The following is a 15,446-nucleotide window of genomic DNA, read 5'->3' as shown; positions in this document are numbered from 1 at the left end:
AGAAGAGGATTTTTAAGAGGTTTAGAAGAGGATTAATCCTCTTCTAAACCATTTCCTCTTAAGAGGTTTAGAAGAGGATTTTTAAGAGGTTTAGAAGAGGATTAATTCTCTTCCATTTCCTCTTAACCCTTTCCACACTGCGATGCCGACGTCTGCGTCATGTATTGAAAGGGTTAAGTATATATCTACATACTTTCTGCTTCCCAATCATTCAGTTACCCTTGTGTTCTTGACTAAATCCTTCCTGAACCACAACTTATCCATTTTGTAACCCTCTTAAACACACACACAAACAGGAAGTTGATCAGTTACAACATATCAAGATTTGTTCAAAATTTTATTAATTTTATCAAATCTAATATGGTACAAATGTATGCACACATTAAAACAGTGCCCATCAATGCATACAATATGTACACACACACACACACACACACACACACTTCCATATATACATATCTACCAACCTCTGAATGGCTTACTGTTTTAACTATATATAATTTTTGCTTCTTCTTTCACAGCAATTTTTCTTTTACAAATTATAATTCTCATTCATTACTGTGCACACAAGTTCCCATATTTTCACTCCATGGCTGCAAACTCTCAATAAACTATTATCAATTATCTATTACTAATATTACATGCACACCCACACAGACACCCACACACACACTATTTAGGCAGCTCATCCATGGACCTGAGGAACTTGTAGGTGTCCCTGGAGAAGATGTAGCTGAGGCCTGAACTGAGGGTGGTGGCCGCCGTCAACCAGCTGGGAAAAGAAAAAAAAACATCACCAGTCAACCACTTATTCTTATGTCACTTATTTCTCTGTTGATTCTTCTAGACAGACAGGCACAGACATGACCGCCACTTCCTCAACCTTAACATCACCAATACATTACAGTACAGTATAAAACGTGACCCCTACCACAGTGCTTTGAAGGCGGTGTGGTCGGTGAAGGCAAAGATCGGGGCGGCCAGCGCAGCGGTGATGAGGCTGAGCTGGACGGCCGTGTTAAACTTGCTTAGGGTGGTGGGTGCGAGGCGGGCCGTGGCGTGGGTGGCGTCGAAGTACCGGGCGATCGTGCGCTGAAACAAGGCCAAATTATCATTTTTTCTAACAGTGGAGGAAGGTCGCAAACGTTCGAACATGTGAGATGAGAGGTGGAGGGAATGCAAGGAGGGAACAGCACCGGACTGAGCAAGATGGATGAAGATTGTTGCAAGTCTGACCGAACGGTGCCAGATTGTCGTACTCAGCCGCTTATATTTCCCGACTTCCTACCCCAAAACTGTCTTCTGGGCTCCAATAACGAAATCAATATATAGTTATCGTTAAAAGAGTTAGATTCTGGTGTTTCTTGGCAATAGTTAGGCGTCAGAAACCGGTAAATACTATGCTCTGAGTACGACAATCTGGCAACGGTGGTCTGACCTCAAGAATAGAACTAAAAATGAAGAAAAACCAACTTACCGGAGGAGGAAGGCTCTTATAGCGGACATATGACGCTCCTCCAATGATGAGCACGTCCCTGTAGATGATGAGGCCCGTCAGCGGCACTGTGGAGGACAAACCAACACAGAAATGGACACGGTTCACCTCCAGACTTAAAACACAAGGGTACCAGGAGACTACACGACGCCAACCAGCCAGTCGGCCAGTACAGTTATTCTTATATATCTCTCTTTATATTATCTATCTACCTACTCATATGTCTGTCTGTAATTTATTCTTTTCACTCTTATTTCATGTTTCTGAGAGCCATTAATCATTTGTCCTTCCCATCCCTAAGTGAATCTAACCTCCAATTTACTTTTCCTTACATTAACTCTCCTGTCCTCATAAACCAGTCCTTCTGTGCTCCCAGACTCACGTGGTATCAGGTCGACATAGGTGAGGGAGAGGAAGAGCATTGCCACCAGGGTCTTGTCTGCCAGAGGGTCAAGGAAGCTGCCCAGGTTGGAGGACTGGCCAGGGAAGGTCCGAGCAATCCACCCGTCCAGCTGTGGGTTCAGTGTTGCAGTGCAGGAAACTAGCTATTTCACGAGCATACAAATACTCAATGTATACCGGATATACTAAGCAGCATCCTATACACCTCTCCCTTCCATATCCCTTCCTGTAATACCTCCATTAACCCAGTAGTAGCTGCAGGGATCATGTTTCTTAAAGGCCCCTCCAAGCGAGAAAAATGAGAAAAAATCATCACTCACACAAACCATTTCATAATAAAGTATGTATATCAATGCATGTGTGATCAGTTTATGCATCATCTATTTTGGGGGGTTTATACCATGGCAAAAATTTGGCCCATTGCTGCTACACGGTAAAGCCACGAATTTGGCCCGTTGCTGCTACCGGGGTAACCTTCTACAGCTATAAATATTCCCTGTCCCTTCCTTTCCTTATGACCCACCAGGTCTGTAGTGCCAGCCAGCAGGAAGAGTCCTAGGGCCCAGTGGTGGTCGGCTGCCAGCACCAGGTGACACAGGTAAGGCGACAGGCCGATGCGACCCACACACAGCAAGTTGGGAACAGTCCAGATGTTTTCACGCTGAACAAAAAAATACATATAAAAGACATACATTAAAAACAACATATAAACACATAACATTACAAATAACTTATACATAAGACTTACTCTGGTGTTGTCATTCTTACTATATATCTCATTATTATTATTCTCATTAATATTATTGGTAATTGTAGTAGTAATAATAGTAGTAGAAGTAGTAGTAATAGTAGTAATGGTAGTAGTAGTAGTAATGGTAGTAGTAGTAGTGGTAATGGTAGTAGTAATAGTAGTAGTAGTTGGAGGAGGAGGAGTAGTATCAGTCTCTACTATTATGATCTAAGGTCAGTTAAGGCCAATTAGTGCACCAACGACCTTGTTCTTACCTCAACAATCTCCCCCATCTTCTCTCTGACCTTAGCCTTTGTCTCCTTCAAGTCCTCGAGGAGTCCTTGGCCTGCCTCCTTGATCTTGGCAGGCTGGTCCTTCACCTGCCAGGATGCTAGGCTCTGCAACACCAAGGATATTATATTTATTGAGTTTCATTTCTTTATGTGCTTATTCTTATATTTTGCAGTTTCAAGAGAGAGAGCTTTCAAGATTTGTTTTGTCTCTTTACTGTAATAATTATAAGAGCAAGTGGCCATGATGCTAGGCTCTGCAGCACCAGTGATATTATGTGTACATACTAAACTTATTTATCTAGTTCTCTGAGGTCAGCACATACTCTCCCTGGTCTTGTCATTATCCTCTGAGGTCAGCACACACTCACCCTTCCCAAGAGGTCAGCACACTCTCCCTGATCTTGTCATTATCCTCTGAGGTCAGCACACTCACCCTGGTCTTGTCATTGTCCTCTGAGGTCAGCACACTCACCCTGGTCTTGTCATTATCCTCTGAGGTCAGCACACACTCACCCTTCCCAAGAGGTCAGCACACTCACCCTGGTCTTGTCATTATCCTCTGAGGTCAGCACACACTCACCCTTCCCAAGAGGTCAGCACACTCTCCCTGATCTTGTCATTATCCTCTGAGGTCAGCACACTCACCCTGGTCTTGTCATTGTCCTCTGAGGTCAGCACACTCACCCTGGTCGTCATTGTCCTCTGAGGTCAGCACACTCACCCTGGTCTTGTCATTGTCCTCTGAGGTCAGCACACTCACCCTGGTCTTGTCATTGTCCTCTGAGGTCAGCACACTCACCCTGGTCTTGTCATTGTCCTCCGAGGTCAGCACACTCACCCTGGTCTTGTCATTGTCCTCTGAGGTCAGCACACACTCACCCTTCCCAAGAGGTCAGCACACTCACCCTTATCTATGAATCTATGAATGCTTATCTATCACCCTGGCCTTGTCATGGTCCTCTTAGGTCAGCACTCACTCACCCTGTCCCTTCCATGGTCTTAAGAGGTCAGCAGCTACTCACCCTGGCCTTCTCATGGTCCCCTGAGGTCAGCAAGGAGCGGCACGCACACCACCGTGGGCGTGCGTCTGCCGTCCGCCACTCCGCCCTCCTCCCCGCCCACAGCCCCGCATTGCCGCCCATCGTGCAGCAGACAGCTTGACTATGAGGCTGCAAGACGCGGCTGATCCTGCTGAGGGGGAAGAGGGAGGAGCCGCACACCCGCAGCCCCGGCGAGAGCACTGCTGAGGCCATCTTACCGCGCGCCCATCACGAGAGGAAGGATGTAAACATTGCCTACAGCGAGCATCATCATCATCATCAGGTGGAGAGAAATTCAGCCCTTGTAACGGCACAGTCCTTGACCCCAGAATGCATTTGTACTTAATTTCCTCTGATAAGGTCTTCTTTACTCTCTGACGAAGACGTAGTTGAAATTTTAAGAGAAAATAAAGGTTCTTTGCAACTTCTCCATCCATTCCTCTTCTCTTGTGGTAAGCAGGTGGTGTAGTGACTGAAGAAATACCCTCCACCCATCGCTGACTGTTTGATGCACGTATTCTTCTTTCTTTTTTTGACCTGTAACGCTTTGTATCGCTTCTTAGGTCCTCCTCCTCTCGTTCCTCCCTTCTTCTTATTCACACATCTTCCTGTTCAGTGTTACGCAATTTTCTAAACTGAAATAGTCACTTTTCACTTATTCAGACATTTGTGCCCTTCTTTTCCCAGCACTGCGCGAGGAACACTTTTGCCAACTTCACCATCCTTCTCTCATACTGCCTTCCTCTGGCCAAGCTCCTGTTATTATTTGAGGTGGGGTGTGGGACTGAATAAATACCCTCCTCCCATCGCTGACTGTTTGATGCATGTACACACCGCCTTCCCCTCTTGTTGCTCCTCTGGCCAAGCTCCTGTTATTGTTATGTTACATATTTCCAAGACTTGATTTTCTGTCCTTCCCTTACCAGTAAATCCCTTCAGCCTCCATTATCCATAGCACGTTCCTGTTGGTTTTTGTTTTGTGTCATGATAGTCTCAGCAACCTCCTCCTCTGCCAAACACCTCACTTTATTGATAGACCAAAATAAAGGAAATTAACCCAGCAGCAGCGACGGGCCAAATTTGTGGCTTTACCGTGTAGCAGCGACAGGCCAAATTTGTACCATGATTTAAACCCCCAAAAATAGATGATACATAAACTGATCACAAATGCTTTGATATATATTATGAAAAGGTTTGTGTGAGTGATGATTTTCTCATTTTTTCTCGCTTACAGGGACCATTAAGAAACATGATCCCCGCTGCTACCAGGTTAATTGCAGTCAGTCATTCCTCTCAGTGATGGATTGAAGGTTACAGAATGGCATGATATCCATTTGTAAGACATTTATGAACCATGATAAAGTTGACCCTTACTTCCTTTCCATCCATACCTTAAAACAATTATTCAAATAACAAGTAAAACATATAAACCTTTGAATTATATGTATATCTATACCATAATGTGGTTCCCTAAAAACAGTCACCCATACAGGCTACTCCCCCTCAGAGCAAGAGGTCTTGTGACACAGCCTCCAGTGTTGGCACAGGGCACATGACTTCAAGGATGAGAGTAGGCTGGGGTGAGGACTGGCATTTGAGGAGGAGGAAGCTGCTATGGTTGAGTGTATGCAGTGAGGGATGGAGAGAAATATTAGCTGCAACAGACATAGGCAGAGAGCATCATGGATAAGGGATCAGAGAAATTTGGAGATGGTCTGTTGATGGTTGAAAGTGGACTTGGGCAGATCACATCATGTGTAGAACAGAGTGGTAACACAGAAATTGTAGGAGTCAAGGCTGACCAAAAGCCAGGTGGAGATGAAATGATAACTGTTGCCAAGGCAGGATGCTGTGGACATATCAGAGAGAAGTGGCGAGTGTTGGAAAGGGCTTTGTTCTGAAGTAAGCTGATAATGGATGATGGTGTGGGCAAACCAGTGCCTCACACCACACTGATTCTGCCAGATGTCAGGTGCCAGTACCAACACTGAATGCTGTGCTCCAAGACCTGCCTCTCCTCCTTGATGGGAGCACCTGAGTGAGTGCACAGAGGTGGTGGGGCCGATAGTAGTGGCAGTTGTTGCTCTTGTCACCTGGTGCAGCCAAACATTCATGGCTCGCTACACTGCCATAAACTGCTGACAGCCCGGAAGTCATAAGTAGAAGATAAAAATAATAATAATATTAACAACAAGTCATTCATGTTTAGTGAGCAGTACTGTAACATTTGTGTTTATTTTCTTTTTCTCTCTCTCTCCTTTCCCTCCCTCTGAGGATTGCATTACATACAAGGTCCATGCACATACTTTACTGGTATTGTATCATATACGTATATAAAAGAAATTAAGTAAACACTTACAGCGATGCTTTCAACAACAGCATCATGTCACACCTCACACCCTTCCCTCCACACAACCAACGCTCTGTGCCACAGCTGCCGCCAGGAGCCTGTCCCTTAGACTCACCCTCCACACTCCAGGCCAGCAGACTCAATCCACCTCCCCCACGCTCTCCCTCTCTCTACAATAGCTGCGCCTTCACTCTCTTTACATGTGTGATTACTGTTTGTCCAAAACTAAATCATTGTATTTACTGGTGTCAAAGATAAATAAATAAAACAATATGTAACTTGATCCCTTTATCAAGGGAAGGGGGCGGGTGTTTGGGGCCAGGCTGCCTGGTGGTGGCTGTCCCACGGCATCGTTCTCACAGCTTTAGAGAACACCAAACAATGCAAGAGGCTTCATAAAATGGCAATGGCAACACACAAAAAAAATTTAAGATAAAAAATACTTGTACAGATATCACTGTGTGTGTGCATGCATACATATTACTGGATTAAATTTATATAAAAACCCAACATACACGAAACACACACACACACACACACACACACTGACATGTACAAATCAAGTTCAGCTCCATCAGAGGAGGACCACTACAAGGCATAGCTTTGTAAACACTAACAGAAAACTAAACAAAACAAAACAAGCTGCTCTTGACTTGCACATGTCTACCCCAAAGCACACACACACACACACACACACACACACACACACACACACAGGGCATCCCAAAGTGTAATAATAACAAAGGACCAAAACTGACTGCAGAGATGACAGAGACAGATTGAGAGAGAGGGAGAGAGAAAGAGAGAGAGAGGTATGGGGGGGAGGTGAGTGTCTGGAGTGATTTGTTTTCTACCGTTCCATCCCGAACTCATGTGCATCGTCCTCCGTCACGTCTCCGTACTGCCACACGCTGAGGTGCTTTTGCCGCGCAGACTCCTGGGCCGCGCGGTAGGTGGTGATCTGTAGGGGATAAGGTACAGAGGTCACTCACACGCTCTACCTCTATATATCTGGTTCTCTATTGAAACAGTACTTATCTCTCATTCTCTCTCTCTAAAACACTTTCCTTAGTCCATCAGACATTTTTTTTCCCATTTTTAATCTATCCCCCACCTCTCTCTCTCTCTCTCTCTCTCTCACCAGGGATGCGAAGCGCTTGTCTTTCCGCTCGTCCATCAGCACCAGGCCCTGGCCGAGCATCGTCTCTGCCACGTCCGTCTTGTTGTCCACCCGCTGGAGGGAGACGTAATCCACTCCATTTGCACGGTACTCCCTGTTGGCCACCACATCCTGCCCCTCCACCTCTGCCATCAGGCCAGCCAGGGCATCCTCCACATAGTCCTCCTGTAGGAGTGGAGTGAGTGGATAATGGAGGCAAGGACAGGGATGCAAAGAGAGATCAAAATGCACTCGATTCTTTGTGTGGGACATCTACACACACACACAAGCACGCACACTACCACAACCCATGGCACTCACGTCTTTGCTGAATTTGACGAGTGCCAAACGCATTTCATGGGCATAATACGGCTGCGAGGAGAAACCAGCCGGCAGGGAGGCGCACTTGGTTGACTGGGTCACCTCCCGGTTCCCGTAATCGACGTACCGAACTGACACGTTGGGGCCAGTGACACGCTCCACCTTGGCACGGTACCACTGGCCGTCCACAAACTGGGCAGCACACAGGTCGCCTTGGGGGAGGGGTGGGGTGGGGGGTCAAGCATGAGTGTTGGGAGAAGGGATGCACAGTTACACTTTACCAAGCATAAGACTACACAAGTTCATCCCCATACAGTCTGCTTTCCTGCTGCAAGAGTTAACTTATCTTCATTCTTTCATCCCTTTCTTATGTAAACTTTAGAATGACCAAAAATATTAACCAAATAAAGGAGAAAAACTGACAGATCCTACACACCTTTCTTGGGAGTGTAGGCACCACCCAGGGGAGGCTTGCTGGCAAACTCTGCTCGTAGCTTCTCCATGAGCTGCTCAAGGGCTGGGCCGTCGGAGCAGTACTGGCCGCAGAGCGTGCCTTCCCTCGTCACGGCCGTTATCACCACTGGCTTGTAGTCCACCTTGCGCTCACTGGCTTGGTCCTCAGGCTGGGGGAAAAGGAACAGGTTGGTTGAGTTAAAAATACATGGAGGGGAAAATGACTGAGATAAAATGAATCGAAATAAAAGATTCCATAGAGGTGAAAAATGCTTGATAATGTAATACAAGAACACATGCTGGGTGCCAGTGCTCCTCACCTTCTCATCCTTCTCCTCCTCGACGTGGGTGGACCAGTAGTTGAGGTTCTTGGCCTTGGCAGACTCCTGTGCCGAGGTCAGCTGCTGGTAGAACTTGGAGGACTCTGCCGTGAAGTGAACCGTGCTGAGCCCCTCCTCCACCAGCAGCACCGACAGGTTCTTGCTGTCCACGTGCAGCCAGCCAATGAAGTTGCCGCCCTTGTCCATGGAGTCAACCTGCAGAGTGGCGGGAAGTTACCTCAACAGAAAACATTCCAATTCACAAAGATTACCAAAGCACCATTTTCATATTTACTTGATCTCTCAAATAAAACACACACACACACACACCTCTATCTCCACCTCGCGCTGCAGCACCAGGTTCTTGGTGAAGGCGTGGGCATCTTCGCCATAGGGCTCCCCGGGCAGCATTCCCCCAACTCCCCCGGGAGCCGGCCGGGTGGCGCGGGGACAGCTGATGCCGGCCAGGAGGAAGGTGATGAGGCAAGTCTCTCGGGGGATGAAGAGGCGCACCCTCGACCCTGATGCCACAAACTCCACCACGGCTTCCGTCCGTCCGGCGCGCTGCAGGAATGGCAGGAACCCCTTGGCCTTGCCCACGTCCTGCAGCAAGGATACCAAGTCACAGGGTTTAGGATAACGTGGATCAAAGGTCATATGCTTCCACCTCTCATATCAACTATTTCCAAAGGCCAAAAAGGAGATCAGGCAGGTTCTAAAAGTGTTGCTTTAGATTCATGGTACAGAAGGGTCAAACTACCACCTGGGTCATTAAACTACCCCTGGAAAACACACAACTCCTATGAAAACATCACAAATGTTTGTGCTTGGTTGACAAAAGAAGACTTCACCAAGCCACAAGAATGGAACAAAAAGTGGCTGTTACAGTTCAGTGAAGAAAAGGTAAAGTCCTGCACCTTGGGAGGGGAAATCCAGCATACCAACACCACATGGAAAACACTCCAGTATCCACTACAGAGGCAGAGAAAGACCTGGGAGTGTATGTTACCAGGCTACCAGTGAAGGGATAGCCAGCACACCAATACCACATGGGAAACACTCCACTATCCACCACAGAGGCAGAGAAAGACCTGGGAGTGTATGTTACCAGGCTACCAGTGAAGGGATATCCAGCACACCAATACCACATGGGAAACACTCCACTATCCACTACAGAGGCAGAGAAAGACCTGGGGCTATGTGTTATCAGGCTACCAGTTAAGGCCAAATCCGTGCCTGTCGCAGCGGACGGGTTAAAGCAAGAAAAGGACAAACAAACACACTTACGCTGGAGAGATCTGCCACCCTGTGTATGGGCGTCTCCTTCTTGTTGTGGAGGCCCTTGTTGGACTTGGTGGCCTTTGCCTCAGCGGAGAGCAGGTCATCGTAGCAGCTGGCGCGCTGGTCATCGTCCTGCCTGTACCTGATGACCGTCGCCAGGCCCTTGCTCACCATAGCCTCGGCCACGTTCCTGTGTTGAGAGTTGGCAACATTAGGCGACAAACTCAACCCAATACTGTCAGACTCCTACTGCAAGAATAAGCTAATATTTTCATTCTTTCACCCCTTGCAGAAGTCACCTTTGGACCTTCCCTTTTCATTTCATTGTATTTCCCATTTCCCAAAAACTAAGCTCGTTCCTATGCTGTCCAGTTTCCTAATGCAAGAGCTAAGCAGTATATTCATCCCTAGACTTGCCTTTTCTCCCTTCACTGTATTTCCTACTACCCAAAAACTTAGCTCATTCAGGGAGAAAGGAAGGGAGGAAGCAAGGAAAGAAGGAACAAAGAAAAGAAGGGAGAGAGAAATGACTGATTGACTGAATTAATAAACGAATAAATGAAGGGAGAGAGGAAGGAACAAAGGAAGGAAGGGAGAGAGAAATGACTGACTGACTGAACGAATAAACGAATGAATGAAGGGAGGAAGGAAGGAAGGAACAAAGGAAGGAAGGGAGAGAGAAATGACTGACTGACTGAATTAATAAACGAATAAATGAAGGGAGAGAGGAAGGAACAAAGGAAGGAAGGGAGAGAGAAATGACTGACTGACTGAACGAATGAATGAAGGGAGGAAGGAACAAAGGAAGGAAGGGAGAGAGAAATGACTGACTGACTGAATGAATAAACAAATGAATGAAGGGAGGAAGGAAGGAAGGAACAAAGGAAGGAAGGGAGAGAGAAATGACTGACTGACTGAACGAATAAACAAATGAATGAAGAGAGAAAGGAATGAAGGAAGGAAAGGAAGAAAAAAACAAAGTATGGAGGCATCACTCACACGTCGCCAATCCTGACAGTGCAGCATGTCTTCTCGGGGAAGTTGTTCTGTGCGGGCTGGATGTAGTCGACGGAGCAGAGCACCTTCTGGCCGATCAGCTTCTTGCGCAGGAACTCCCTCGCCTCAAACAGCCAAGGGATGTCGTAGAGTGGACGGTAGTTCTTGCCGGGAGGACGCGGCGCCTCGGACTCTGCTTGCCTGTGAGGGGAAAAGGAGGAGGGGGAGGGGATGACTGACTGACTGACTGACTGACTGACTGGCTGGCTGGCTGACTTACTCGAGAATCTTTTATATCGCATGAAAAAAATGTTTTCCCATGTGACAGGAAAATCAATGTTGTGTTTACTTTCTTACATACAACATAACAATCTCTCTCTCTCTCTCTCTCTCTCTCTCTCTCTCACCTGGGTGGCCGGATGCTGGAGAGGAATATCTTCTTGTTGGTGTTGTCCTGGCGTTTCACCACCAAAGCATCACCGTTCACCACCTCCACAACCTTGCCTGTAAACTCCTTGTCTTTGTCTGCCAACTGGAGGAGCAGCAGCAGCAGATCATGGAGAACAAGGAGAATAAGAGATTAATGGGATGTCAATGCAACACCTGTGTGAGTCAAACTAACGGAAGGGAGAGCATAGAACCCAAACAGTCCAGGAACACTCACAGACAGACTGGAAGGCTTGTAGTCCTGCCACAGCCTTAGTTGCTTCTCCTTGGCCACCTTCTCAGCACCCCTCAGCTTCTCAGGCCCGCCCGTCACTGTTGCGATGGACCAGTCGACGCAGCGTGCAAAGCCTTCCCTCAGAAGCGCCTCGGCAATGTTGCCTTTCTGTAGACAAGAAACGGAGATCCTGAGAAGCCTGGGTCACATGAGACTGCGGGGTGTGTGGCTGACAGGGTGGAAGTTTTAGAAGAACTCATCACACCGGGAGACTGAGACAAGGCAACCAGTCCTCCAGCGCACTAAGACTTATGAGTTACAGAGCAAAGTGAGCTCTTTCTTTGTTGATCTTTACTGTAATCTGCTGCCTATTGTGTGTTCGAAGATAACCTTAACAGTGACACTGAATACAACACTTACAAAACATTTATGCAGGAGCCATGGATATGATCTGAGCTACATAAGAGAACAACCAACTCTTGGCATCACACAGTAACCACAGCCTCCTGCTCACCTTGTGAACGACAGAGCCGACAAAGTTGTTGTTGTTGAAGGTCTCCAGGATGATCTGCACGTCGCGCTGCAGCAGCCGGGACTCGGTGAAGTAGCGCGCCTCATCGGCAAAAGGCTCACTGTTGCCCTTGTCCAGCTTGCCCTCAGAGTCCAGCTTATTCATTGGACACTGTTGGGAGGAGGGCAGATGTATCAGAGCCAGAAGGTCAACACTGCAGCCACACAGAAACAAACACACAAGCAGACACCCACCCTGATGCCACTGATCATGAGGGTGATGTAGTGGAAGTCTGGCATCAGGAAGCAGCGCACGGTGGAGCCGTCCCTCACGTGCTCTATCACTGCTTCAAATGGCCGGCCCTTTGCCTTGTCCACGAAGGCACGCATGTTCTCACAGGCCCACTTGACGTTACGCACATGGTCTGCATCGTTCCCTGCCCACTTGCCCTGCAGGAAGATAGAGGGTAGGTCAGCATTTGCTCATTCTAGATGATGTGGCAGAAAGAAATGCATAACAAAGTAGTAGTAGTAGTAGGCTCACCTTGCCCTGGGACTTTGCCTGCTCCTCCAGTTCAACAAGCTTGGACTCGCCACGGATGCTCTCCCGCCGCACCGAAACCAGGCCCTCAGAAACCATCACCTCCGTCAGGTTCTCGCCAGTTGATATGTCTGGGGGAGGAGGGAAAGGGGAGACAGACTTAGGGGATGTTTATAGAGAGAAAGGGTTTGTTTTTATCACCTTTTTTCACATTATACTCTCTTCCTCTCTCTCTCTCTCACCCTTTCCCACGTAGACGGTGCCATACTCCCTCCCGGTGGCAGTTTTTGTCTCCACAGTGAAGAGCACCTCCTTGCCGATCACCTTCTTGCGTAGAAACTCCCGGCTCTCCCATCCATAGGGCTCATCAACCGTCTCCTGCATGCTGCGAGGGTAGGACAGGGAGTAAGGCATGGTGGTAGAAATGGTTGATACAGTAGACAAAGAGCGAGGCATAATCAATTGGTAGTAGTAGTAGTAGTAGTAGTAGTAGTAGTAGAGACAAAGAACAAGGCATAATCAATTGGTAGTAGTAATAGTAGTAGTAGAAGGCAGAGAGTAATGTATAACCTGGTACGGTAGAAGTAGCAGAAATAGTAGACAGAATAAAGAATAACCTAGTAGTAGTAGTAGTAATAGTAGTAGTAGTTAATGTATAACCTGGTAGTAGGAGCAGTAGAAATAGTAGACAGAATAAATAATAACATAGAAGTAGTAATAATGCTAGTAGTAATGGTAGTAGCAGTAGTTAATGTATAACCTGGTAGTAGTAGTAGAAAGAGTAGACAGAGAATAAAGAATAACATAGAAGTGGTAGTAGCAGTAGTTAACATGTGCCAAAATAAATTAACATGCAGGCAAGTTGATATCTTAGTCTCACACATACACAACACACACACACACACACACACACACTTACTTATTGGTGGCCCTGCGTGCCGTCCGCGGTGCCACAACATTGGAGAAGTTGATCTGCCTCTCGGGGGGCGGCCCCCCCTTGGGCTGACCCCGCACGATGACAGCATCACCGGACAGGACCTGGCAAAGATGTGACATGATATAGTAGCCAGTCCTAACCCATTCTCTCTCTCTCTCTCTCTCTCTCTCTCTCTCTCTCTCTCTCTCTCTCTCTCTCTCTCTCTCTCTTTTTGTCCTTCTCTTCAAATCAAGCCCTCCCTTCCTCTCCTAAAATCCACTTTCTTATATTTTCCTCTCTCTCTCTCTCTCTCTCTCTCTCTCTCTCTCTCTCTCTCTCTCTCTCTCTCTCTCTCTCACACACACACACACACACGCACACACACACACAGTAACCTGGCCCAGTTGAAATAGTCAATTACTTACACAGTTACACATTAAACAAAGGTCATCTGGTCATTGACACACACACACACACACACACACACACATGCTTTAACATCTGAAATAACCTCGAAAGTAAAAGTTCACGCCTCGTTCTTATGTTCTTAGTATACGAAGAGCACGCACACACACACACACACACACACACACGTACACTTAACCAAATAATTAAGTCTCCCTGTAAGCCGCGGGGGAACTTCTGGAATTTTACCGTACATTAAGCAAACATAATAAGTAAACAAATAAGTAAATAAGCAAGTAGATCACCTGGCCGCACGCACACAAACACACGCACACACGGGCAGGTAAACACGATCACCTGGTCATTGACACTCCACACAGACTTTGCGTCCCTCGTAAATACAACGCCGCTGACTGAACCTGAGCATAATTTTCCCTCCCTGAAATAATTATTCGCAAATCCGTCCATAAAATCGAAGCGGGGTGGATAATTCTTCCATATATAAGCGCTAGCAAATACCAGGCCGAGCTGTCAATCTGTTTAGGTGTACACGGCCGATCTATCCATATTTCACCGGCCCGCCCCTCGGGATCCTAAAACTGATGGAATAACTATTGACGGGCGCTTGATGCAGGCGATACAGAGGGATAAAACATGGGGAAATACCTGCTTGATGATGCCGCGGCAGACTTGTGTTGGTTGAGGCGCCGCCATGATGGGTCACTGAGGACCAAGTACTCAAACAACCCCTCACAATAATTACATATACATTAAAAACTTCACCTAATACAGTCTGAGAACATAAAATAGCATGAAAAGCTATATGATATAAGTTTTGTTTATTTCTTTGTAGCCATTTATCCACTTTAGCTCAATTACAGTCGGAGAATGCATCCTTATTTACGCGATATCTTATATACAATTAATACTTTTAATAGCTCCCTGCAGTAGACCCCCGCTCTATACTCACCACAGATCTAAAAAATAACATTATAAAACCAAAATAGACATATTCTTCACTTTTGGATGAGTACTTGAACGTACGGGGTGATGAGTTTTCAACATGGCCATTCCACATAATTAAAAAGTATTATTTCGATAAACTGATGACACTTCTGTTATTCTCTTCGACTAATAAGTAGGACAAAATGAAGATAAAAATGAAGAATCAGTGATGTGTGAGAGTATTTCATTGTTATTTGGATGGTGATGTGGCGATGACGGTGGCGCCCTCGATAGACAGGGAGAGGAGTTCATGGACCTGTCTGTCTGTCTGTCTGTCCAGACCAATATATTTCCATGTATTATATTACAGCAGTTACGTATTGTTCATTTATTCCTTAACACTAACAATGGCGCTTTCGAGAATCAGAGATATGAATTACTGTCTGTCTGTTTGTCTGTCTGTCGATGTCTGTCCGTCTGTCTGTACCATATATATATTATCATGTTTTTGTTCTGCATTATTCTTTTATTCCTTAACACTAACAATGGCGCTTTCGAGAATCAGAGATATGAATTACTGTCTGTCTGTTTGTCTGTCTGTCGATGTCTGTCCGTCTGCCTGTACCAT

The 15,446-nt window shown here is 46.5% G+C and overlaps 2 protein-coding genes and 1 long non-coding RNA gene across 4 annotated transcripts; 1 reads left to right on the top strand and 2 right to left on the bottom strand.

The window, feature by feature from the left end:
• Positions 1–323: 323 nt before the first annotated feature.
• Positions 324–5,136, bottom strand: LOC127004866 (cardiolipin synthase (CMP-forming)-like). Its single transcript, XM_050873050.1, has 7 exons — positions 3,943–5,136; positions 2,903–3,025; positions 2,421–2,558; positions 1,878–2,007; positions 1,478–1,563; positions 932–1,092; positions 324–772 (listed from the first exon to the last, which is right to left on the bottom strand). The coding sequence occupies exons 1-7, from the start codon at positions 4,171–4,173 to the stop codon at positions 673–675; spliced, it is 969 nt and encodes a 322-aa protein (XP_050729007.1). The 5' UTR covers positions 4,174–5,136; the 3' UTR covers positions 324–672.
• Positions 3,032–3,932, top strand: LOC127004869 (uncharacterized). 2 transcript variants are annotated; one of them, XR_007758077.1, is made up of 4 exons: positions 3,032–3,272; positions 3,379–3,590; positions 3,628–3,705; positions 3,745–3,932. It is a non-coding gene; the product is annotated as an uncharacterized LOC127004869 (long non-coding RNA). The 2 variants fall into 2 exon arrangements; XR_007758078.1 differs by lacking the exon at positions 3,628–3,705.
• Positions 5,137–6,253: 1,117 nt separating the features above from the next.
• On the bottom strand, positions 6,254–14,660 carry LOC127004865 (staphylococcal nuclease domain-containing protein 1-like). The gene is made up of 16 exons (XM_050873049.1): positions 14,540–14,660; positions 13,472–13,590; positions 12,795–12,937; positions 12,556–12,683; positions 12,267–12,461; positions 12,016–12,183; positions 11,505–11,669; positions 11,248–11,372; positions 10,844–11,041; positions 9,851–10,034; positions 8,894–9,166; positions 8,564–8,779; positions 8,227–8,413; positions 7,791–8,002; positions 7,452–7,655; positions 6,254–7,271 (listed from the first exon to the last, which is right to left on the bottom strand). Exons 1-16 carry the CDS (start codon positions 14,585–14,587, stop codon positions 7,161–7,163), a joined length of 2,676 nt encoding a protein of 891 aa, XP_050729006.1. The 5' UTR covers positions 14,588–14,660; the 3' UTR covers positions 6,254–7,160.
• Between the last annotated feature and the right edge of the window lie 786 nt (positions 14,661–15,446).

This window comes from Eriocheir sinensis, chromosome 29 (assembly GCF_024679095.1).
Source record: "Eriocheir sinensis breed Jianghai 21 chromosome 29, ASM2467909v1, whole genome shotgun sequence".
Taxonomy (NCBI): domain Eukaryota; kingdom Metazoa; phylum Arthropoda; class Malacostraca; order Decapoda; family Varunidae; genus Eriocheir; species Eriocheir sinensis.
This window is presented reverse-complemented; position numbering and strand designations above follow the sequence as displayed.

Bases quoted from the DNA above. Each gene is read 5' to 3' on its own strand.
- LOC127004865 (XM_050873049.1), bottom strand. From the start codon at position 14,587: ATGGCGGCGCCTCAACCAACACAAGTCTGCCGCGGCATCATCAAGCAG. The intron at 9,167-9,850 runs GTAAGTGTGTTT...TCCTTGCTGCAG, and splicing joins GGGTGGCAGATCTCTCCAGC to GACGTGGGCAAGGCCAAGGG. The intron at 8,003-8,226 runs GTGTGTAGGATC...CCCTCCCCCAAG, and splicing joins TGCCTACACTCCCAAGAAAG to GCGACCTGTGTGCTGCCCAG.
- LOC127004866 (XM_050873050.1), bottom strand. From the start codon at position 4,173: ATGGCCTCAGCAGTGCTCTCGCCGGGGCTGCGGGTGTGCGGCTCCTCC. The intron at 2,559-2,902 runs GTAAGAACAAGG...TTTTTTGTTCAG, and splicing joins AGATGGGGGAGATTGTTGAG to CGTGAAAACATCTGGACTGT. The intron at 773-931 runs GTAGGGGTCACG...TTCTTTTCCCAG, and splicing joins ACCGCCTTCAAAGCACTGTG to CTGGTTGACGGCGGCCACCA.